Source organism: Euleptes europaea, chromosome 18 (assembly GCF_029931775.1).
Source record: "Euleptes europaea isolate rEulEur1 chromosome 18, rEulEur1.hap1, whole genome shotgun sequence".
Taxonomy (NCBI): Eukaryota; Metazoa; Chordata; class Lepidosauria; order Squamata; family Sphaerodactylidae; genus Euleptes; species Euleptes europaea.
The window spans coordinates 21,071,959-21,097,229 of record NC_079329.1 but is presented as its reverse complement, the minus strand read 5'-3'; the positions used below and the strand labels follow the sequence as shown (position 1 = coordinate 21,097,229).

Sequence of the window (25,271 nt, the reverse complement as noted above, 5' to 3'; positions counted from 1 at the left end):
TAAAAAAATTTTAAATTTTTTTTAATACAGCAAACAACATTGAGGAGATGCACAAAACAATCAGGAAGCTTGAAGCGAACAACAAAAATAACATTAAAAGATGAAACCTCTTCGTTAAAAGCTGGGGTGAAAGAAAGGTTTTGGTCCCTAAAGAACTGGCAGATCAATACCATAAAAAGGGCCTTCCTCAGTGAACTGTCTTTAAGCAGAGAAGCAAAGAACTGGCAGGGAAAGGAGGTTACTACAGATGGAGCTGGATGATAGAGTGCACAATTTCCCAAATGCTATGCACGTCAAGCTTGCTGGGATATTTTGCACCCTGTATCCTAGAAAGCCAGTTGTAGGGTGCCTGGGCTGACCGTGGTTGCTGGGTGAGTGGCAGAGAAATGCACCCTGAGTATGCTCAGAGGAATCTCCTTTTAGTCCAAGCACTGAAAAGGTTCCAGAGATTACGGCCTGTAGACCTCCACGTTAGCATGTCAACGCACTGCCTAAGAGATGGCCATACACAGCAGCACCAGGAGCTGAATGCCTTGTCCGTCTTGCACATCCTTACTAATTCCTACTCTGCAGGGGGCTGGTCACAGCTCACAACATGAAGCTTCAGCACCAGACCAAACTGGGTCTCTAGTAGGGAAAAATTAGGCACGCTTATCTATAGACCTGTTGGTTGCCCGTTTAAAAGGTGTCCGAACCATTCTGACTTTCTTTGGAAATGACTGTTAAAACCATTGACGGAAAATAGGATCCCAGTGACTACTGGCCAAATGAAACCACAAAATATTGTCGAAGGCTGTCACGGTCAGAGTTCATTGGTTCTCCTAGGTTATCGGGGCTGTGTAACCGTGGTCTTGGTATTTTCTTTCCTGACGTTTCGCCAGCATCTGTGGCCGGCATCTTCAGAGGAGTAACACTGAAGGACAGTGTCTCTCAGTGTCAAGTGTGTATGAAGAGTAATATATAGTCAGAAAGGGGTTGGGTTTGAGCTGAATCATTGTCCTGCAAAAAGTAACAAAGGTAATGTGCTAACCATTGTCCGGTAAGTATCAAGATAATGTGCTAATGAGGGTGTGGTATGTTAATATGGAACCATTGTATACTGAAGTGATCTGTTAATGTGTGAAATCCAAAGCTAATCTGCATGTAAACTTGTCCACAGCTGCAAGGTATAGGATATACTCCTGCAGAGGTGAGGGGGTCTCTTTTGTCTTTTGCTGATCGTAGCATTTGTTGTATTTTCTTGTTACTTTTTGCAGGACAATGATCCAGCTCAAACCCAACCCCTTTCTGACTATATATTACTCTTCATACACACTTGACACTGAGAGACACTGTCCTTCAGTGTTACTCCTCTGAAGATGCCTGCCACAGCTGCTGGCAAAGCGTCAGGAAAGAAAAACCAAGACCACGGTTACACAGCACGGATAACCTACGAGAACCAATGAAACCTCAAAGTTTAGAGGCAATGTACCTTTGACTGCCGGTCAGTAGGCCCAAGTGGTGATCATAAAGGTGGGGGCTTCCCAAATGCCTTTGGCTGGCCACCCTTGGAAACAGATACTAGAACATAAGAAAAGCCCTGCTGGACCAGACCAAGGCCCATCAAGTCCAGCAGTCTGTTCACACAGTGGCCAACCAGGTGCCTCTAGGAAGCCCACAAACAGCAGCATTATCCTGCTTATGGTCCAAAGCACCTAATATAATAGGCATGCTCCTTCGATCCTGGAGAGAATAGGGATGCATCATGACTAGTAGCCATGTTTACTAATAGCCATGAATAGCCTTCTCCTTCATGAAAATGTCCTCTTCCCTCTTAAAGCCCTCCAACTAGAATTGATGCACCTTTGGTCTGATCCAGCAGGGCTTTTATGGCCATGATGCACTAATTTGGAAGATTATGGGTTTTTCCTTCTTCCTGTTAGATCCCTTCTACGCCAGGAGATACTTAAATTTATTCACGGCGGTACTGACTTGAACCTGGTGAGTAGCTACGCCTGAACAGCACCTATGGATTGTGAAACTGTGAAGATTATTTTTAAAATGTGTTAAAGTTTTAACTAGATGTGATGTTTTATTGTGTTGTTTTTCATAGAAATGTGTATTATTGTTACCGTGTATTATGTGAGCCGCCAAGAGCCCAGCCTTGGTTGGGGAGGGATTCAAATCAAATCAAATCAAATCAATACTAAGAACATTCCACTGAGTCTGATCTAAGGTTCTGTGTAGCTGTGGTGGGTGTCAGGATACCTATCCCCTTTCTAAAAGGCTCAAAGTTTTCCCTATGGACTTTGGAAAATAGATGATAAATCATCTTTGACTTCAACTTACTAGGGAGCAAAGCCACGTGAGCAGGATGGGATTGCTTTGTGGACAAATGTGAACCTAAGCACATTTACTCAGAAGTTAATCTGACCGGTGGGTCTTAAGGGACTACATATTTTAAAAAAAGGTAAAGGACCCCTGTGCAAGCACCGGGTCATTCCTGAGCCATGGGGTGACGTCACATCCTGACGTTTACTAGGCAGACTTTGTTTACAGGGTGGTTTGCCAGTGCCTCCCCCAGTCATCTTTCTTTTACCCCCAGCAAGCTGGGGCCTCGTTTTACCAACCTCGGAAGGATGGAAGGCTGAGCCAACCTTGAGCCGGCTACTTGAAACCAACTTCCGTCAGGATCAAACTCAGGTCGTGAACAGAGCTTGGACTGCAGTACTGCAGCTTACACGGGGCTCACATATTTAAGCCTCCTCTTTATGTCTGGCTTAGAGATGGGAAGACCTGGAAAAAAACGGGAAAATTGGGGGAAAAACAGGTTTTTTTCTGTTTTTCCCCGTTTTTCCCCAAAGCCATTTTTTTCTGAAAAAAACCACCTTTGGAAAAAAACAGAAAAAAACTGTTTTCCCCCCAATTTTTCTGGTTTTTTTCCAGACCTTCCCACTTTGGCTGTAAACCAGTGAATTTGCCTACCCCACTGGAATAAGCTCAGACCATTCCCTCCCTCTTAGCCTACCTCACCGAGTTGTTGTGGGGATAGAGGGGAGCTATATATGTGCGTCAGGGTGGGAACAAAAGTAACTTTTGTTTGTTTTTGTTGTTTATAAGTGCAACACCACGGACTGGGTGCAGTTTCCCTCCTAGGAAGCAGGCTTGTGGAACTAACTGCCTTAGGGTTGCCAACTTTCAAACTGGTCCCTCCAACTTTCCCTTTAATATCAGTTTGATCTGCAGCAAATATCACATGATTAGGGTTGCCAGTTCCGGGTTGGGAAAACCTGGAGATTTGGGGGCGGAGCCTGATGAGAGCGAGGTTTGGGGAGGGACTTCAATGCCACAGCATCCAATTGCCAAAGAGGCCATTTTCTCCAGGTGATCTGTTGTAACAGCGGGAGATCTCCAGCTAGTACCTGGAGGTTGGCAACCAAAAACAAAACTTGAGCTGCTATCCAAATTTAGTATCACAATTCACAGCCACTATGGCCAAACATATACACACATTTACCATAACATATATCACAAACGACAGGCTCCAAAACATAAATATTTCCATGTATTAGCACGGCATACGCTGTAATAATATCACACGTCGTCAGTTTCACAATTCAAAGAAAGAATCCTTCATACAGAGTCAATAGATAAAAGTCTTCCTTCAAAAGTTCACGTTGAGCCAAAAATACCTGGAGGTTGGCAACCCTAGCTGGAGATCAGCTGTAACCGCGGGAGGTCTCCAGCCACCACCTGGAGGTTGGCATTCCTACATATGATGTTATTTCCCTCCCTGCCAGGAAAAGCTTGAAAATGCCCATTTCCACGCATTAAGGCTCGCCTAAAGTTAAAGGGTTGGTTTCAGGTAACCGGCTCAAGGTTGACTCAGCCGTCCATCCTTCCAAGGTCGGTAAAATGAGTACCCAGCTTGCTGGGGGTAAAGCATAGACGGCTGGGGAAGGCAATGGCAAACCACCCTGTAAACATAGGCCATTTTTGCATGGTCAATTTTGATGCTCGCTCAAAGCTCTTTTTTAAATGCGACTTTAAAAATGCCTATTCACGGTCCCGATGCAAAAGGAGAAATTCCACCCCCTCACTCGCCTGCTCCTTCGTTCTTGTTTGCATAGCCATTAGCATGTCATAGCTAACGCGCCTCTGTTGTTTTGCATGGTTCCTTAAGGGGGATTCTTCGCGGCAAACACCAAAGGTCGCATTAAACGGGTCTTCAGTAATGCGAAGGAGGTATGCGCCGGCTTAGCAGTTGCTTCCGGAATGGCTGTTCAGCATGCAAAATTCAAAAAAATAATATGCGGGGCAATTAAGCCTGGAACACGCTGCTAATGACCATGCAAAAATGGCCATAGGTCAAAAACGCAGGGGAGGTTTTGCCTTGGATTTGCCGCTCTCTAAATGCATATTTCCCCCATCTGAATTCTTAAAACTCTACATGGGAGCTTATTGTTGAGTTTTGAGAATCTGGCTGGGGGAAATGTGCATTCAGAGAGGGGCAAATCCAAGGCAAAACCTCCCATGAATAAATGGCCGGGTGGTGGTGGTGGGGACGCATGGGAGGTTTTGCCTTGGATTTGCCGCTCTCTAGTTTCCCCATCTGAATTCTCAAAACTCTCCATGGGGGCTTATTTTTGCGTTTTGAGAATCTGGCTGGGGAAAATGCGCATTCAGAGAGGGGAAAATCCAAGGCAAAACCTCCCATGCGTCCCCACCCCCCTCGGCCACTTATTCATGGGAGGTTTTGACTTGGATTTGCTGCTCTCTAGATGCACATTTCCCCCCATCTAAATTCTCAAAACTCTGCATGGGGGCTTCTTTTTGAGTTTTGAGAGTTCAGATGGGAAAGATGCGCATCTAGAAAGGGGCAAACCCAAGGCAAAACCTCCCGTGCATAACTGCCCTATTATAGCCTGCCTAGGAAACGTCGGGATGTGACCTCCCCCCATGGGTCAGGAATGACCCGGGGCTTGCACGGGGGACCTTTACCTTTAAAGTGAAAGGGCATTTTCCTCCCGGCCAGTTGGCAACCCCGAGCTGCCTGGAAGCGACTCCGGAACTCCCGTGCATCTTTTTCCTGAATTGCCACCCTCCACCCCACCCTCCTTCCTGGCACTGGGCGCAACCCTCCTTGCGTAATGCCAGCCTGCCTGCCAGCCACGCCTCCCCATCGGGGGAATTTCGGTCTGAGATCACTCCACCCCCCCCCACCCCCCAGCCGCCCTCTTCCCCCTCCCTCCTGCCCTCCCTGCACGATGGTCTATAAATCCCCCCGCCCCGTCCAGCTGCGGCTGACACCAGCGAGAGACACCCGCCTGCCGACACCCTCCCGGGCTCTTCGGCCCCCTTGCCCCGCCCGAGGATGCTGGACGTGGACTACCCGCAGTGAGTGGCAAGGAGCCGGGATCGAGGGGACGGGGGGCTAGCTACGGAAGGCGACAAGAAAAAGCCTGGCCCCTGAGCGTGTGCAAAGTGCACGCGCGTCAGCCCGTGTCTGTGATTGTCACGGGTCCCCGGCGCCTCTTTCCCAACCGGCGGCGATCAGGAGCCGGCGGGGACTTTCCGCTTGGGAGTTCACAGTGGGTAGCCGTGTTAGTCTGTCTGCAGTAGTAGAAAAGGGCAAGAGTCCAGCAGCACCTTAAAGACTAACAAAAAGATTTTCTGGTAGGGCGTGAGCTTTCCGAAGAAGTGACCTGTGGCTCACGAAAGCTCATACCCTACCAGAAAATCTTTTTGTTAGTCTTTAAGGTGCTGCTGGACTCTTGCCCCTTTCTACGATTGGGAGTTGTCGGGGTTGGAGAGTCGCTTTCCCGGGCTCTGCCCCGCTGCTCTTGCAAAAGGGAGCGGGCGTTTCTGGGGGGGATGGTGGCCAAGGCGGGCTTCTTTAGAAAAACCGCCCGCCAGGACTCCTGGGTTCTTTCCGGCGGGTTGGGTTGGGGTGGCGATGGGGGGGAACGGCGGACCTGAACCCTCAAATTCAGCGCAAGACCTTTCTAGACTCATTTGCTGTATAGTCTGTGTATTCACACTCACAAACAGAAATCCCTAGAATCATATAATCATAGAGCCGGAAGGGACCACCAGGGTCATCTAGTCCAACCCCCTGCACAATGCAGGAAATTCACAACTACTTCCCCCCCACCCCACCCCCAGTGACCCCTACTCTATGCCCAGAAGATAGCCAAGGTGCCCTCCCTCTCATGAACTGCCTAAGGTCATACAATCAGAACTGCTGACAGATGGCCGTCTAGCCTCTGCTTGAAAAAGGTACTGGGGTCTTCGCGAAAGCAAGGCGTGGGTTCAAATTCTGGAGCCCTTCGGGGTGGGAGATGCAGTCTTGCTGGGTGAATGATTTCTGCCCCGTTTTCTATGCTCCGGGCGGCTTGCGACGAACTGTGGCTAGCAATCTCTTAAAGCACCATTCCGATCCATCCGTCATACAAAATTGGAAAACCCTAATATTGAAAAGATTAAGATGACTCAGAGGCAGTGGGAAAGAGTGGGTTGGACTTCCAGTGCATGTTCCCCTGTGTTTGTTGTCTGTTTGTGGGTTTTCACTTTGGATCTTGCGGGTTGGTTTTCTGGGCTATTTGGCCTGAGAAATAGGTGGCAGAAGGCTTGGGTATTTAGGGGTGTCCCTCCAAAGGAAATTGTCATGGAGGTATTTTGCTGCATAGAACAGAACAAGTTGGTGACGAAGAAAAATGGAACTTTCTCCCCATGGGGCCATGTTTTTTTGGGGGGAAGGTGGTGGAGGACCTGATCTCAAAAAAAGTTTTTGTTTGTGAAAGAAAACTGCTGCTGAAGGAAATCAAAATAGAAGCCCCTTTGCACCCCCCCTTTCCCCAACCCTCTTTTAAAAATTTCTTTGCTCTCCTGTCAGGTGTTTTGTGCAGCTCTAACTTTCTCCCTCTCACTTTCCCTCCCCTTCTCTGGTGGCCTTTTTATGCAAATACTGAGGCCTGCAAAGATGGGGAAAAAATTTGAATATTTCCTTAGCTCTAAAGCTTGTGACTGTTGGCGGATAGCGCTGGCTTGCATTAAGGGGGGGGATGTAAAGGGTGTGTACAGCTTCCATGTCCCCCAGCCTCCCCCCCTGTGATTATTTCCCCTCTCCGCCATGAGTGAACCACCACACCGCATGAAACACAATGCAGTGTAGTCTCTTCGAGTGTTGGCTTAATCATAGAATCATAGAGTTGGAAGGGACCACCAGGGTCATCTAGTCCAACCCCGTGCAGAATGCAGGAATTTCACAACTACCTCCCACACCCCCCCCAGTGACCCCCCCTACTCCATGCCCAGAAGATGGCCAAGATGCCCTCCCTCTCATGGACTGCCTAAGGTCATAGAATCAGCATTGCTGACAGATGGCCATCTAGCCTCTGCTTAAAAACCTCTAGGGAAGGAGCGCTTATCACCTCCTGAGGAAGCCTGTTCCACCGAGGAACCACTCTGTTAGAAAATTCTTCCTAATGTCTAGACGGAAACTCTTCTGATTTAATTTCAACCCGTTGGTTCTGGTCTGACCTTCTTGAGCAACCCGGCACCATCCTCTATATGACAACCCTTCAAGTACTTGAAGATAGTTATCATATCCCCTCTCAGTCTTCTCCTCTTCAGGCTAAACATACCCAGCTCCTGCAACCTTTCTTCATAGGACTTGGTCTCTTAGTGGAGACCTGGTTTCAGATCCCGACTCTGACCTGAAGCTAACAGGGTAACCTTGGTCTTCTCTCGGGACCTGTCCTACCTTAAAGGGTTCTTGTGAAGAAAGGAGGAGACGTTGGGCTAAAACGCATGGTCGCTTTATTCTCCTTTAATCCCTGTTTTAGCCAGGATTGAACGCACATTAGGCGAAACGCATGTGTTCGATCCTGGCTGAATCCTGGCTGAAACAGGGATTAAAGGAGGATAAAGCGACCATGCATTTTCGCCCATGGAGAGCCAGCGTGGTGTGGTGCTTAAAATGTCAGGCTAGGAAATAAATCGGAAGTGACTTGACAGCACTTAACACACGCACACACTGAGGAAACTTTGCCTGGGTGGCCTTGGGCCAGTTGTGTTCTCTCAGCCAAACCTACCTCGCAGAGGGGTTGTTGTGAGGATAAAATGGAGGACAGGAGAATGATGTAAGCCGCTTTGGGTATCCTTTGGAGAGAAAAACGGGACATAAATATCAAAATGAATTCCTCCATCCAGTCATTGTTCCTCCCTCCTTTCTTATAACATCCCTCCCCCTCGCCACACCACTTTCCCCTCCTCTCTGCTTCCCTCCCCCCACTTCTAATTTCACATTTTAATCTGTCATGTCCCCTCCACCCTATTTGCATTCCCAGAAATTTGGAAGAGGTCTTTCATTTATTGTCCTGTTTTGTTTGATTCTTCTCTATAGGGCTTTGTTCACCTTCAAAGTGATCAGATAATTGCCGGATCGTTGTGCCAGATCGTTGGTCCGGCCCAGCATCCATTATGTTGCAGATGATGGGGGGGGGGGAGGATGTGGTATATATGGGTGCCTGGCTCGAGGTCCTTTCCTAAGGCTACACTGGGGGGGATTAGAATCCAGGTCTCAAACCAACCAACTGTTGCAACCGCTTTGGCTGAATTTGTGTAGAAATGTATTCAGTGTGCCTCTGGTGGATTGTTAAGAAAAGTAACAACTCCACTCCATCTAGGGTTGCCAGGTCCCTCTTTGCAGAGATTTTTGGGGTGCAGCCTGAGGAGGGTGGGGTTTGGGGAGGGGAGAGACTTCAATGCCATAGAGTTCAATTGCCAAAGTGGCCATTTTTCTCCAGGTGATCTGGAGAAGCATTGTAATTTACAGCTAGCGTTGGTCCCTGAGGAAGGCTGTCACTTTAAGCCGAAACAGAAAGGAAACCGGACTTCTGTAGGACTGTTCCATCACCTTACCTCTTGGAAAGAAAGACACGTTCCTAGCTTACGTTCTAGGATTTTTCTTCTTATTGTGGCCATATATGTAACTTTGGACATTGTCCACCACTGTATTAGATACTGGTTGTATCTTTATATGCTTTCTGTAGCATAAAGAAGTATTGTTTGCAGGTTGTTGCTGTTTTCTGTTTGCTAATTATCTACAGCACGCTAACTTTGGACTACCTGGCAGTTGGCAACACTAACTCCATCCTACTTTCTTTTGACTTATTTCAAGAATGAATCCTTGTAGATCTAGGGCTACTCACAGTATCCTTGAGGCTGGTATTTCTTGGTTTTGTCAAGAATTTAAAACCTGGTCCAAAGTAGGCGTCATAGGGGAAGAGGAACTTGTATGATCCATATACTCGAGCAGTCACTGTAATAAGTTTCTTTTAAAAAATCTTGCGGGACCATATCGTCCAGTGGTCAATGCTGGGAGACCCAGCTTCAAATCTTGAACACATGAACACATGAAGCTGCCTTTTACTGAATCAGACTCTTGGTCCATCAAAGTCAGTATTGTCTACTCAGACCGGCAGCGGCTCTCCAGGGTATCAGGTAGAGGTCTTTCACATCACCTACTAACCTAGTCCCTTGAACTGGAGAATCCAGGGATTGAACCTGGGACCTTCTGCATGCCAAGCAGATGCTCTACCACTGAGCCACAGCCCCTCCCCTTGCTTCCTTGTGTGGCCTCAGTACTCAGTACTCAGTCTATACAACAAGAATAATAGCAGCCTCATCTTTCTGCTTCTGTGAAACAAAGGCTTTCATTCCAACAGAGATCATAAAAAGTCCTCTGTAGATTAAGCAAGCTTTTCTCACTAAATCTTGCTCAGTTCCCCTCTTTGTTACAGCCCCCACCCCACATGATCCCCTGTGTAGTCCTTTTCAGAGGCCCGTGGAAAAGCAAATTGGATCCAACCCTAAAAGTCCTGGGCACAAACCAGCTGACCTGAATCTGTTTAATTAGTAGCTTAATCAAGCCAAGTATTCGCTAAGCAAATGATGGGACCCATCATTGTATAGGTCGGAGACAAATTTTCATGAATGGAGTTATGAGCGCCTTAATTTATGAGGCTATTTTGGATCTGGTGTGTTACTGTAAGAGATAATGGGAGAACGGGAAAATTCGAGATGGGCTTTCCTTCTAGATTTGGGTTATCGAATGGCGTGTTATTTATTTATTTTAGGCATTTATACCCTGCTTTTCTCCCACTATGGGGACCTAAAGCAGCATTCAGCATCTTTCTCCTTTCTTCCATTTTTTCGAGCTTCTGTGTCAGAGCGGGGATTCGAACCTGGCTCTCCCGGATTCTAGTCTGACACTTTAACCATTACCCCACACCAAACCTTTGGTTGTGCCAGTTGTGAGGTTTAGTCAATCTGTAGCTGTGGTCCTTTAACAGTGCGATTCTGAACAGAATGGCACCGTTCTAAGCCCGTTGACTTCGATGGACTCAGAAGGATGAAACTCTCGTCTTTTATTCACGGCTGTTTTGCTCATCATCACCCCTCTAAAGACTTCGGGTCTTTGTGTTGATTATGCATGACGTTTCCCTGCATTTTGCCCGCGTTTTCAAATTTGAGATAAAATTGGTCCCTGAAAACCGGGAAACGCAGGGGCAAGGTGACCTCTGACATCAGAAACTGCATGCATACCCAACACAAAGACCCAAAGTTATTGGAGGGGTGACAGCCAGTGAAACAGCTATGCATAAAAGACCTCTGTTTAGGATTGCTTTGTAAAATCCCTGGGCAGCTCTAATAATTAATCACAACAACCATGTTATTTTCCCCTCTGCCTGGAGCCTTTCATACCTTGTTCTGCCAAAGCTCACCTCTTAATTAACTATAGTTGCAGGAATTCTTCCCAATAGGTATAATGAACATAAAGGGTACAGGGGTTGAGAAAAGGGAAAGAGAACTAATATGGCCTATAAGCATATCTTACGTATTAATTTTCCTTTTCTCTCTGCAGGTTCGAAGGGTCCCAGTATGGATATACGGTAAGGAAGTGGTTCCGTCCTGTGGGAAAGAAACAGAGATCTTAGAGCAGAGATCCTTGAACTTTAGCACGCCAGGGACCCCTATTTTGATTTAAGTTTTTTTCACAGACCCCCAACCCCCAACCCAAGTCTCCATCACTGATTCCACCATATGCCCCACATCCTTCTTTCCAAATGTGCGGTGAACCATGCGTGCCCATAAAAGTCACTGTCTTCAAAAACATAGCGATAACCCCATTTACAAATGAGTTTTAGGTTCAGTGTTTGTGTTGTCCTCTGCTTGGGTATGAGAGGGGATCGTTGTCTGTTCTTACAAGGACACGTGAATCCTCTGGAGTCCCCAGACCTTAGTTTGAGGAACCTTGTCTTGGCAGCCTGGACCCTTGGTGATCTTCTTGGAGGGAGGAAGTCAGTCTAGCAGATTAGGGTAAGCTTGAGAGCCAGGTCATCTTGCCTGTTTTGGGAGAGGAGCAAGGATTTTTCAAAATGTGGCTCATAATGCTCTCTGTGCTTTCTAGTATCCCGGTAGCAGCATCTATGATTTGGAACCTTGCAAGCAAGAACTGTCTTTTCCTCCCTGCATTGCAGACCCTGAGAGCTCCCCAGGTAAGTGGGCACATTGGGGGAACATGCCAAGAACATGCGCTGGGGTTGCATGGTAATAGTTACATGACTAAAGGAAAGGTAGTCTCCTGTGCAAGCACCGGGTCATTATTAACCCATGGGTTGACGTCACATCCCAGCGTTTACTAGGCAGACTATTATTTATGGGGTGGTTTGCCATTGTCTTCCCCAGTTATCTACACTTTACCCCCAGCAAGCTGGGTACTCATTTGACCGACCTCAGAAGGATGGAAGGCTTAGTCAACCTTGAGCCGGCTACCTGGAACCGACTTCAGTCGGGATCGAACTCAAGTCATGAGCAGAGCTTGGACTGCAGTACTGCAACTTACCACTCCACGCCACGGGACCCCTGGTTACATTACGTTCTTTCAGGGCCAGACTGTAAGAGGCGTCGGCGACCTGCGATCGGCATAGGGGAGGCTGATTTGGATCAGGATCACAGCAACGGAAGGGGCTAACCTTTCTCATCCTCCGCCTTCTCCCCCAATGTAAACTGGCCCTTTGGCTGATATGTTTGCCCGATGGGTAAACACTGCTCATTTGCTTGCGGGGGGGAAGGGTTAAACCCTTCAGCTAGCGTGATCCAAATTGCCCACCCCCCCATGGTTGCTACTTAAAGAAGGGATGGGAGATCCTATCGCAGATCCTGCAGTCTTTTGTAGATTGGCCCTTGCTTGCTAGAAAATCCCGGAGCGGAGCCGTGATTCGTCGCAGGGAGCAAAAGAAAAAGGAGTCTGACAGCGCTTTAACGGATTTGTTTTGGCATTCGTTTCTGTCGAGCGGAGTTTATGCCATAGTAAAACTGTCGGTCTTTGAGTGTCTACCAGGGCTCCTTTTGGGTTTGCAGAGGAAGTTTCTGCTCTGTCATCAGATGGTTGGAGAAGTGACTTGCAGGCGCATCTTCCTGTTTGGCAGGAGATGACAGCAGGAAAGCCACTCTCCCCCCCCAACCCCCCCTGCTCCCTTAAGCAATCTGGATTTAGACACACGCTCCGTTTGCTGCCTGATTTCTGGGACGAGCTTTCTTATTCGATGCTCGGAAAGTGTCCGTCATAGGCATGCCAGGCTGCGTTATTTTGAAAGAAATGCTGCCTTTTTGGTCTCCAGGAGGCTAGGACATACCTCCTTTCACAGAGAGGTCCATCAGTGGCTGCTAGCTATGGTGACTGAAGGGAGCCTCCATATAGGTGGGGCTGTGGCTCACTGGTAGAGCATCTGCTTGGCATGCAGAAGGTCTCAGGTTCAATCCCCAGCATCTCCAGTTAAAGGGACCAGGCAATAGGTGTTGTGAAAGACTCCTGCCTGAGACCCTGGAGAGCCGTTGCCGGTCTGAGTAGACAATACTGACTTGGATGGACCAAGGGTCTGATTCAGTATAAGGTAGCTTCATGTGTTCATATGTGTATACAGAGGCAGCACACCTCTGAATGCCAGTGCTGGGAAGCAACATCAGGGGAAGGCCTTGGCTTCTGTGCCCTGTTCATTTGGCCCTGCAGGGCAACCGGTTGGCTGCTATGTGAAACAGGATGCTGGACTGAATGGACCACTGGTCTGATCCAGCAGAGCTCTTGTTATGTTCTTACCTGTGCATCACGATCCGGTCCACCGGTGGCCATCCTTTTGGGCCACTGGACCACAAGTCAGACCTAGTCTGAAGTGTGCTGGGATTGGGGTTGCCAATCTCCAGGTGGCACCTGGCACTCTCCTGCCATCTCCAGGCGACAGAGATCAGTTTATCTGGTGAAAAGGGCCACTTTGGAAAGTGGACTCCATGGCATGATACTCCGCTGAGGTATCTCCCCTCCCCAAATCCAACCCTTCCCAGGCTCCACCCCCAAAATCTCCAGGTATTTCCCAACCCAGAGGTGGCAATCCTAGCTGGGGTGCATCAGGCAGGAGCCATGGCTCAGCAGTACAGTATCTGCTTGGGGAGGGGCTGTGGATCAGTGGTAGAGCATCTCCTTGGCATGCAGAAGGTCCCAGGCTCAATCCCCGGCATCTCCAGTTAAAGGGACTAGGCAAGCAGGTGATGTGAAAGACCTCTGCCTGAGATCCTGGAGAGCCTCTGCCTGTTAGAGTAGACAATACTGACTTTGATAGACTCACTATAAGACAGCTTCATGTGTTCCCTGGTTCCACCCCCAGCACCTCTTGTTCCCATTTTTGTACTTTTGCTGCGTTTGCTGGTTGTGGACCATAATAAATACTTTTGACTTTTGAATTCCCCGGCATCTCCAGTTAAAGGATCTGCAGTAGGTGATGCGAAAGACCTCTGCCTGAGATCCTGGAGAGCTGCTGCCGGTCCAATTGGACAAGACTGGCCCTGATGGACTGGTGGTCTGATTCAGTACAAGGCAGCTTCACGTGTACATAAGGAGCTTCCACTCCCATCCGTGTTCTTGGGTTGGTTTTTGCCTTGAAGTACCAAGCCTGGAAGCAGGCGGCAAGGCTGCAGTGAAGAGAAGGGCAGGAAGTGGGTTCCAGTTGCCTACAGCCAGGATTGCTTGTGACGCCCAAAAAAGAACGAAGAAGAGTTGGTTTCTGTATGCCGACTTTCTCTACCACTTAGGAAATAATCAAACTGGCTTACAGTCTCCTTCCCTTCCCCTCCCCACAACAGACACCCTGTGAGGTAGGTGGGACTGAGAGAGCTCTAAGAGAGCTGTGACTAGCCCAAGGTCACCCAGCTGGCTTCGTGTGTAGGAGTGGGGAAACCAACCCGGTTCTCCAGATTAGAGTCTGCCTCTCATGCGTAGGAGTGGGGAAACCAGATTAGTGTCCGCCGCTGATCATGTGGAGGAGTGGGAAATCAAACCCGGTTCTCCAGATTAGAATCCACTGCTCCAAACCACCACACCACAAGTTGTCTGCCTTGTGCTAGTCCATGCTCCAGTCTTTAAAAAGGATCTTCTTTATACCAACCTGTATGGCATGAAAGATTATCAATATCACTCTATCTCAGAGTTAAAAAAGCTCTCCCCTGTACCAGTTGCAAAAGCAGCAAGCCCGGGCAAGTGAGGTTTCGACATCCTCTGGGGACTCCCCAGGTGGGCAGGAAAATACAACTTTGTAAATAAGCAAAAGGGGGGAAAACCCTGCAAAAAGGGCCTGGTAAGGGCCGAGCCTAGGGAGCCCCGTGGCGCAGAGCGGTAAGCTGCAGTACTGCGGTCCAAACCCTGCTCACGACCTGAGTTCGATCCCAACGGGAGTTGGTTTCAGGTAGCCGGCTCAAGGTTGGCTCAGCCATCCATCCTTCCCAGGTCGGTCAAATGAGTACCCAGCTTGCTGGGGGTAAAGGGAAGATGACTGGGGAAGGCACTGGCAAACCACCCCGTAGACAAAGTCTGCCTAGTAAACGTCGGGATGTGATGTCACTCCATGGGTAAGGAATGACTCGGTGCTTGCACAGGGGACCTTTACCTTTTTTTAAGGGCTGAGCCTGCTTCAAGTGGTGCAGACGGTTGACAGCAGACAAGAATCGGTTAAAGGGGGGAAAGAGGAGAGATATTAGCACGCTCCTGAGGGTTTACAACCCCCTGGAGTGAGAGTGTTGGGAGGTGGGACATGGCTGGGTTGGCTGAAGAGCGGAACTTGCTGGCGTGGTATCGTGGTTAAGAGCGGTGGTTTGGAGCGGTGGACTCTGATCTGGAGAACTGGGTTAGTTTCCCCACTCCTCCACATGAAGCCAGCTGGGTGACCTTGGGCTGGTCACAGCTCTCTTAGAGCTCTCTCAGCCTCACCTACCTCACAGGGTGTCTGATGTGGGGAGGGGAAGGGATGGGGATTGTAAGCCAGTTTGATTCTTCCTTAAGTGGGAGAGAAAGTCGCTTTGAGACTCCTTAAAGGTAGAGAAAAGCGGGGTATAAAAACCAATGAAAAAATACTAAACCCTCCCCCACAACCCTAAGGAGGAAATTTAACAAGGCCCATAACGGATACCGTGGACTGCCAAAACCCCCCACAAATCAGTGGGTTCTAGATCAAATCAAGCCTGAACTGACCCTAGAAGCTAAAATGACTATCGTATTTTGGCCACATTATGAGAAGACCAGAGTCACTGGAAAAGACAGTCATGCTAGGAAAAGTCGAGGGCAGCAGGAAAAGAGGAAGACCCAACAAGAGATGGATTGACTCCATAAAGGAAGCCACGGCCCTCAGTTTGCAAGACCTGAGCAAGGCTGTCAAAGATAGGACGTTTTGGAGGACGTTGATTCATAGGGTTGCAGTGAGTCGGAAGCGACTTGATGGCATTTAACACACACATAACCCCTCCACGTTGAAAGAAGCTCCCTCTTATGGAAAGACGCAACATTGCTGGCTCCTGGCGTTTTGACGCTGCACCCTATGCAAAGTGACGGTAGCCGATTTGCACAGCTCCGGGCCCACAGCTGCCAGCAGCACACAGAGCTGCCTTTGTGCCTTGCAGGAGCACCCCTTCCTCTACCTGAGAAAGCAAAGTGTGCGTCAGAGCCAGGACACCAGGGTTCTCAAAAGGGGGGGGGGATGTTAGAGCAGCTTTTTAGCTGTTGATGCTGGCGTTGCATGGCAAAGTCAAAGGGCGAGGCATGTCCCGGAGTAAGCAGCGGACATACGCTGGTAGGGTCGCCAACCTCCAGGTACTAGCTGGAGATCTCCCGCTGTTACAACTGATCTCCAGCCGATGGAGATCAGTTCCCCTGGAGAAAATGGATGCTTTGGCCATTGGACTCTGTGACATCAAAGTCACAGCCAAACCCACTCTCCTCAGGCTCTGCCCCAAAAATCTCCAGGTATTTCTCAACCCAAAGCTGGCAACCCTATACTCTGGGATTTCTGGCCATTTATTTACTTTCTTTCTTTACGGTCCGCCTTTCTTGCTGAACCCCGAGACGGATTACAAAATTAGAAAACAGCGAAATGCTTTTGAAAAGTATTAGATATGCCGTAAGCCATGCAAAAACTGGATTCCAAGAAAGAGAAGGAAATGTGTTTTGAATGCCCTTTCAAGGGGCAATTGGAGTAGGAAAAGGGCCCAAGAGCCAGCAAGGTGTGGTTCTGGCCAGCCTCGAGTAAGAGCGTCCCTCCAGGGCTGTGGCCTGCCAGGGGGTTGGACTAGATGACCCTGGTGGACCCTTCCAACTCTATGATTCTATGACCTTTGGTTGAAGGGCCCATCTGTCTCCAGCCACTTTCCTCTCTCACTGTCATCATAGTAAGCCTCAGGCCCTTGAAGGAGAATGTGTAAAACGGACTTGTTCAGGAGGGGCTTTTATAAAGGGAATGGTGGTTTATGACACTCGTTATGGTATATATTACCTTGTTCTCAACTGCATTGTTTCCTAACACTGTAATCCTGAAAAGTGTGACACCCTTCTAATCCCATTGACTTCAGTCAATTTAGAAGGGTGTAAGGTGTGTAGCCCTGACCTGGATGGCCCAGGCTAGCCTCATCTCGTCAGATCTCAGAAGCTAAGCAGGGTCAGCCCTGGTTAGTATTTGGATGGGAGACCACCAAGGAAGACCAGGGTTGCTGTGCAGAGGAAGGCACTGGCAAACCACCTCTGTTAGTCTCTTGCCATGAAAACCCCCAAAAGGGGTCGCCATAAGTTGGCTGCGACTTGATGGCACTTTACACACACACACAATTCAGTTTTTGCATTATTTCTGATATGTCCTGTCTTATACTATTTCCGTTGCATGATTTTAAAATCATGTAATCCACCTTGAGCTTCAGTGAGAATGGCATACTATAAATTCAGTACTTAAATAAATAAAGGGGAACAGTAGGACGAAGTTACTCTTATTGCTATTACTAGTGCTGCTATGGCTTGAAGGCACCTGGATTTTATTAAGTTTTAGTTTTAACTGTAATTTGGGGATTGGTTTTAAATTGTTTTTAAATGGTTGTGAGCTGCTCTGGGCCTGACTTGGTCAGGAAAGGGCGGCCTAAACATCCAATAAACGAACAAACTAACAAACAGCCACAGAGGAAGTTCTATACTCTGATTTTATATAAAAACCCAATAAGGACTAGAAGGTTGAGGTTTTTTTTTTTTAAGGCAGCTGAATTCTTTACTAGATTCAAGATTCTGTACTTGTGCCACAAACCTGCACACGTGTAGAATGAACAAACCTGGACCATTGTTTTTATTTTCTTTCTAAATGAATGGTTATTGTTCCAGGTGTGGGGTTTTTTGAAAGCCCCAAACTCCTGGATTTTCTTTCTGAATTAGAGCTTTCTTTTTCAGAGAGCTGTATGAACTGGCTAGAGATGTCGGAGCCTGTCTACGCCGACTTCGAAGCAGGGCACTTGGCCCAACTGCAGAATGTCCAAGTCTCCTATTTGCACGGCTCTTACCCCCAGCATTCCTTGGAGTCGGTCTACAGCCAGGATGAGATGATGCCCTCACAGAACATGTGTCTTGGGTCCAAGGAGGAGTTTAATGCTCAGGTGAGGGGAATGCCCAGTGGAGAGGTGGGAATGATGGGGTTTGTCTACGGGATGGTCTAGTGAATCCAGTGCTGTTTTTGCACACATTGGATAATGCATATAAGAACATAAGAAAAGCCATGCTGGATCAGACCAAGGCCCATCAAGCCCAGCAGTCTGGACTCGAAGGCCACAAACCAGACAACTGTAGCAGCATTATCCTACCTGTGTTCCACAGCCCCTAATATAATAGCCATGCTCCACTGATCCTGGAGAGAATAGGTATGCATCATGACTAGTATTCTTTTTGACTAGTAGCCATGGATAGCCCTCTCCTCCATGAACATGTCCACTCCCCCTCTTAAAGCCTTCCAAGTTGGCAGCCATCACCACATCCTGGGGCAGGGAGTTCCACAACTGAACTATGTGTTGTGTGAAGAAATACTTCCTTTTATCTTTTTTGAATCTCTCACCCTCCAGCTTCAGCGTATGACCCCACATTCTGGTATTATGAGAGAGGGAGAAAAGCTTCTCCCTGTCCACTCTCTCCATGCCATACATAATTTTATAAACCTATAGCATATCCCCCTTAAATTCCTTCTTTCCAAGCTAAACAGCCCTAAGCATTTTAACCGCTCCTCACAGGGCAGTTGCTCTAGTCCCCCAATCATTTTGGTTGCTCTTTTCTGCACCTTCTCAAGCTCTGCAATATCCTTTTTCAGGTGTGGTGACCGGAACTGTACACAGTATTCCAAGTGTGGTCTCACTACAGATTTGTACGAGCATAAATTCTCATCTGAAGGACTACTGTAATAACTACAGATTCCCCCGAAGAAGCCTCTTAGGCGAAATGCATAGGGAAATTCTATTCTAATAATTTTTAACCTTTTTGGCCTCAGCCTTATTTTTCCCCCCTGTTCCAAATCACACACACCCTTTCAGAGACTTTTCCAGATGCCACAGTTGAACTTGTATCTGGTGGAGTAAATTAGAGTGGGGAAGGGGGGGAAAGCACATAAAGAATGGGTATGCATCTCCCCACCACCACCTCTGCTTGTGTGATCCAGTAGTGGGTTAAAAAGGGCCATCCTTTTCTCATCTGTTTCAGTCAGATTGGTAAACTTTACCCCACCATAACCACATTTCAATAAGAATGTTTTTTTGGTCAACCCAGTCATGGATCTCTCATGCAGTGAGTTGTTTTATGCTACATGGCCAGAGAACCAGGGTTGCTCTCTGAGTCAGTTAATCCTTCACATGAACACATGAAGCTGCCTTCTACTGAACCAGACCCTTGGTCCATCGAAGTCAGTATTGTCTACTCAGACTGGCAGTGGCTTTCCAGGGTCTCAGGCAGAGAGATCTTTCACATCAGCTGCTTGCCTAGTCCCTTTAACTGGAGATGCCGGGGATTGAACCTGGGACCTTCTGCATGCCGAGCAGATGCTCTCCCGTTGAGCCACAGCCCCTTCCTTGACCCTTCTTGTATGGTTTCTGCCTCCACAGGTCTACATCCCATATGAACACTATTCTGTTCCTGGGGCCGTCTCCAGCCCGTCTTCTGAGGAAGAGGAATTCCATGTGGGCAGCCCAACTCTCGAGGTGTCTGATAGCGATTCGGATGAAAATCTCTCGCCTGGGTTCGATCCAGGTGGGTGTCTCCGTCCCCCATTTTTATATCCCAGATGTGTCTTGGACGAACATATTTGGCACAAATCCTGAACATTGCCGGTTGGGTCTTCTGGCCTCTGATCTCCTGAATTCTCTCAGGACCTAAATCTGAGCAATCAGAGATGTTCCTCCAAGCCTACAGTGTGCTATCATAGCTGGCCTCCCTCCCGCCTGCCCTCTTCTTTTGTTCCACCTACTGAATTTAAAGAGGGAGGTCCTGGTTGCTGTTCCCTGGTTACTGTCCCCTAGTCATGAGTAAGCAGGTCAGTACTATGTTGCTACTGGCACAGGACAAAGTCAGACGTTGCTCTGGGTGTTCAGACTTCCTCTTTTGCTATCTCTACACCTCAGGGAACAGGTCAGGGCTTCTTCCATGTTTATTTTAAACTTTTTTTTATTGCAAATGCAACCTCTGGGACTGCTTTATTGACAGGGAGCAGAACTGTATGTGGAAAGAGATTGAGGGAAGTTTAAACCATTTCCTCCCCTGTAGTTTTCTTTAAAAGGTAAAGGTCCCCTGTGCAAGAACCGGGTCATTCCTGACCCACGGGGTGCTGTCACATCCCGACGTTTTCTAGGCAGACTTTGTTTACGGGCTGGTTTGCCAGTGCCTTCCCCGGTCATCTGGGTACTTGTTTTACCGACCTCGGAAGGATGGAAGGCTGAGTTAACCTTGAGCTGGCTACCTGAAACCAACTTCCCTCGGGATCGAACTCAGGCGTGAGCAGAGTTGGACTGCAGTACTGCAGCTTACCACTCTGCACCACAGGGCTCCTAGTTTTCTTACCGGGGGAATAAAAACACTCCATAGGCTTAGATTATTTGTAGTAGCAGTAGTAGCTGTTGTTGTGGTTTTCTTATTATCTGTTGTGGTTGTTGTTTTTTGCTGGTCAGTAACCATATTAATAAATTATTATTATTATCATTATTATACTCCACAGAGGTGCTTTCACTCATGTTGGGGAAATCTTTCAGGTACCTGTATTTTTTTCCTTAGGCAGGGATAAAACAGGGGTGGCTGTTTCCGGCGAGAAAATGTCACGGGGAGAAAGAGCTAAAGATAACCTCTATCCCCGTGCCGTTCTGCTTCTCGATAAAACAATCCGGGAGGCTGGATTTAGAAACAAAGAAGAACCTTGTTTGGAGGAGGGGAATATGGAGGATAGTGTAATAAGCAGTTGAACCCTGAGTAGAGTTACCAGCAGGCCTGGAGCAAAAGGTCCAGTCCCTCTTAATAGAGGCTGTGGCTCAGTGGCAGAGCCTCTGCTTTGCATGCAGAAGGTCCCAGGTTCAATCCCCGGCATCTCCAATTAAAGGGACTAGGCAAGGAAGTGATGGGAAAGACCTCTGCCTGAGACCCTGGAGGGCCGCTGCCAGTCTGAGTAGACAATACTGACCTTGATGTACCAAGAGTCTGATTCAGTATAAGGCAGCTTCATGTGTTCATGGATGGGTGGAAGTGGATAGTTGAAGCTTTTCATGGCACTGAGATAAGTAAATAACATTCCATTAAGTCTCTGTTAAAGGAACAGGACTTTTTAAATCTCCAAGCAGTTGGCAACCTTAGCTCTGTTCAAAAAATACAGCTATGAGTGGAGCTGGGTTGCCAATTCTGGCCTGGCAAATTCCTGGAGATTTGGAGGGACTGTGGAAGGGGTTGTTTGGGGAGGGATTTCACTTATCATCTACGCCTCGGTATACCAGTTCTCCAAAGCTGCCGTTTTCTTCAGAGAAACTGATCTCTGTAGCCTGAAGATCAGTTGTAATTTTGGGAGGGCTCCAGGACCCACCTGGAGGCTGGCAACCCTAGGCCACAGACAGATGTTCAGCCTGATAGAGAGAACCAGACACCCCTTCTCTCTGTGTGGGTGAAGTAGAGATGCTGAGCAGCTTATGAAAAGTGACTTCACTCTGCCCTCCTGGGTTCAAAGGGATCTTGAAAACAAGATCCAGTCAGAAGAGTAATCAGTCTACTCAGAGTGGGTGAGGACTCCTCCCAAATGTAGGTAGATAGGCAAAGTAGGATCAACCTAAAATCAGATCTCACAAAGGACGTAACTTTAGTGGAAAATCCTATTTTGCTTATCTATCAATAGTTGGGAGTGGTCCTCACCCACTCTGACCGGGTTGATTACTCTTTGGACGGGATCTTGTTCTAAGCTGGCCTCTCTCTGCAAGATCTTCTCCCTCCCCTGCTGTCCCCTTTCTGTTGTTAGCAGTTTTTCGTACAACAGTTATATGTCTAGGGGACAAACACTCCATTGCATCTGATGAAGGGAGTTGAGTCATGAAAGCCCACGCTGGAATAAACGTTGTTAGTCTTTAAGGTGCCGCTGGACTACTGTTGTATTTGGCTGCTACAGGCTAACGTGGCTATTCCTCAGGAATCTTCACTGCCACCTTTGCCCATGCATGCAAGCTTCCTGATAGGACAGAGTTCATTGTCACATGAGAGGCGGAAGGAGTTAATTGGCATGCAGGCCAATCTTTGTCTTGCATTAATGATTAAAAGCAAATTGGAAGTGGATGCAAATACTCATGCTCTCCTTAGAAACATGACACAAATGGTACAGCCCAGAAGTTCGGGGGCCAAAGATGGGAGATAGATAGGGTTGCCAGGTCACTCTTTGCCACTGGCAGGAGGTTTTTTGGGGGGAGCCTAAGGAGGTCGGGGTTTGGGGAGGGGAGGGACTTCAATGTCACAGAATCCAATGGCCAAAGCAGCCATTTTCTCCTGGTGAGCTGACCTCTAGCGACTAGATATCAGTTGTAATTAGGTTTGCCAACCTCCAGGTAGTAGCTGGAGATCTCCTGCTATTACAACTGATCTCCAGCTGATAGAGATCAGTTCACCTGGAGAAAATGGCTGCTTTGGCTATTGGACTCTATGGTGTTGAAGTCCCTCCCCCTCCCCAAACCCTGCCCTCCTCAGGCTCCACCCCAAAAACCTTCCGCCGGTGGCAAAGAAGGACCTGGCAACCCTAGTTGTAGTAGCAGGGTATCTCCAGCTAGTACCTGGAGGTTGGCAACCGTAGGGATGGAGCAGGAGGCTGTGGGTATCACATGATCTAAAGAGACGGGACAGGGGAAAAGGAACGGTAGGGTTTATGTAGGCTAGGGAGAGAGAGAGAGACTAGAATGAGAAGAATTGTGGCTTCATGGTTGCTTTGTATGCCGAAGGTCCCGGGTTCAATCCCCAGCATCTCCCGTTAGAAAGCTCATGTAGCGGGTGGTAGGAAAGACTTCTGTCTGAGACCCTAGAGAGCCTCAGGGAAGAGCAGACCTTAACAGGCTAACGGACTTCTGATTTAGTATAAAGACTTCTTTATGTGTTCAACGGTAACCTCGGGAAGGAAGATTTAAGGAGGTCCACATTCTGTATCATTCTCAAGGGAGGTCTGTATGGCAGAATTTGTTGTGTTGGCCATCCGAAAAAACCCTTAACTGCATTTCCACCTGGCCCACTCTGCCAAATTCACAACAGACAGCGATTGTTTTCTAGCCGGAGAGATGCCGCTGATCAGAGTTGCCTCCTCTGACCTGGAAACTTTTATTTTAAACCACAATCATGTGTACGTTCAGCGGCGAGGGAATGTCAGAGACTCGTGATTTACTCACCACTTAGAACTCAGACTCCGAAAGTTTTAAACCCTCGCCTGAGGAGAGGCAGAAATGTTTATTTCTGAATTCAGCTTACATTTTCTGCCACCACCCAGAAACACTCCTAGTTAATAAAATCACGGAGAATGCTCTATTTGTGCTACATCTCTCATGGCTGCTGCAAACAATCTCTGAGACATAGGTCACTTTTTGTATCTGTGATTATGGATCCAACCATGTCTTTTTGTTCTATCTTGCCCAATTCTCCTCCTGTAGGGAGGGGCCGTGGCTCAGTGGCAGAGCATCTGCTTGGCATGCAGAAGGTCCCAGGTTCAATCCCCGGCACCTCCAGTTAAAGGGACCAGGCAAGTAGGTGATGTGAATAGACCTCTGCCTGAAACCCCGGAGAGCCGCTGCCAGTCTGAGTAGACAATACTGACTTTGATGGACCGAGGGTCTGATTCAGTATAAGGCAGCTTCATGTGTTCTCACTACACCTGTGGCTTTTATCCATGCAGGTCCCATGATCTCCAGCACAGATTCTTTGGTGGTGAAAGGGACTCTTTTCCCTTTTACACCAGCAGAAAAGCTGATTGGGTTCTGCCCCATATTTATTCCTTCTCCTACACTAGTGGTGGCTTATGTATAACAAATGGAACAGATATACATTCTGAAAATTGGGGCGGGTGGGGGAATTCTTCTTTAAATAAATACACCATCTCAGTAAAGTGGTTTGAGTGTTGAACAAGCATTAGAGATACCTGGGTTATGATCTTTGTTAGCTATGGATCTTACTTGGTCACTGTGGGCCAGTCACCTTCTTTAAGCCTAACACCCACCTCAAAGGGTTGTTGTGAAGATAAAACAGAGGAGGGGAGCTTCCTTGGAGGAAGGCCACAGATTCACCTGGGCTTTTTGTTGTCGTCTTCAGGGTCCCGCCGAAAGCTGCGTCTTTACCAGTTCTTGCTGGAACTCCTGGAGCGCGGGGACATGAAGGAGTGCGTGTGGTGGGTTCAACGCGACGCTGGCATTTTCCAGTTCTCTTCGAAGCACAAGGAGGTCCTGGCACACCGCTGGGGGCAGCAGAAGGGGAACCGCAAGAAGATGACCTATCAGAAGATGGCCCGGGCCCTACGCAACTACAGCAAGACGGGCGAGATCCAGAAGGTGAAGAAGAAGCTCACGTACCAGTTTGGGACCTCGCTGCTGGGCAAGCCGGCTCACTCTTAAGCAGTCCCCCTTTCCGGGATTTAGAGGGACTTTGAACAGTCAAATGAACAGATCTCCAACCCCAATTTGAGTGTGTCCCCCTCCTCAGAATCTGCACAGCCACTTCAGGATAGGAACTACCCCAGAATCGTCTGCGAGGGGAAGACGGACTCCGGGGGTTGCCAGCTTCCAGGATAGAGGGGTCTGAGCTTCATGGGGCTGCTGGGTTTTCTCGGGTGGGAGGGAAGGTAGCATTATACATCAGGGATGGGGCTGGGAATGAGTATTTCTGGGATTCTCGGGAGGGGATTAGGTTTTATCTGGTTGATGGGGGACTAGGAGGGAGCATCCTATCTACTGAAGTCCACTTCATAGCTTTTCTTTGATGCGGGAAAGCGGCTGAGCAACGGGATAAGATTTTTAATAGGAAATGGATTGCAGGGTTTGCCTCCTGTTGATGAAGGGGGTTACTGTGTGAGAGGGTGGTATTATTGTGTGTGGGAAAGGATAAGGCCCAAAGATGAATGGGTTAGAAGTTTCCTGTGTGCCCCTGTGGCAAACAAGTCTAAGAATAGCTGGTTTTAACAAGAAAGATCTTTTGTGGATATATGTGGCTTGCTGGATTTTCTGTGAGGGGAATGAGATCATTCAGGTTATCGGGACAATAATACCTATTAAAGCTCCTTCCTGGGAGTTTTGTACATAAGATGTTTATTTAATAGGGTTTTTTTTGTCTCCAAAGTTTGTACAAATCTGATTTATTTTTCAATGGATCTTTTCTGTATAAATTGTAAATTTGATAATAAAAAAAATTATGACCA

General features: G+C 48.0%; 1 protein-coding gene across 1 annotated transcript; it reads left to right on the top strand.

Annotated features, from left to right (window-relative positions):
* Window positions 1-5,353: 5,353 nt before the first annotated feature.
* Window positions 5,354-24,490, top strand: SPIB (Spi-B transcription factor). Its single transcript, XM_056863870.1, has 6 exons — window positions 5,354-5,376; window positions 10,910-10,937; window positions 11,456-11,543; window positions 17,789-17,991; window positions 19,477-19,621; window positions 24,173-24,490. Exons 1-6 carry the CDS (start codon window positions 5,354-5,356, stop codon window positions 24,469-24,471), a joined length of 786 nt encoding a protein of 261 aa, XP_056719848.1. The 3' UTR covers window positions 24,472-24,490.
* Window positions 24,491-25,271: the final 781 nt, after the last annotated feature.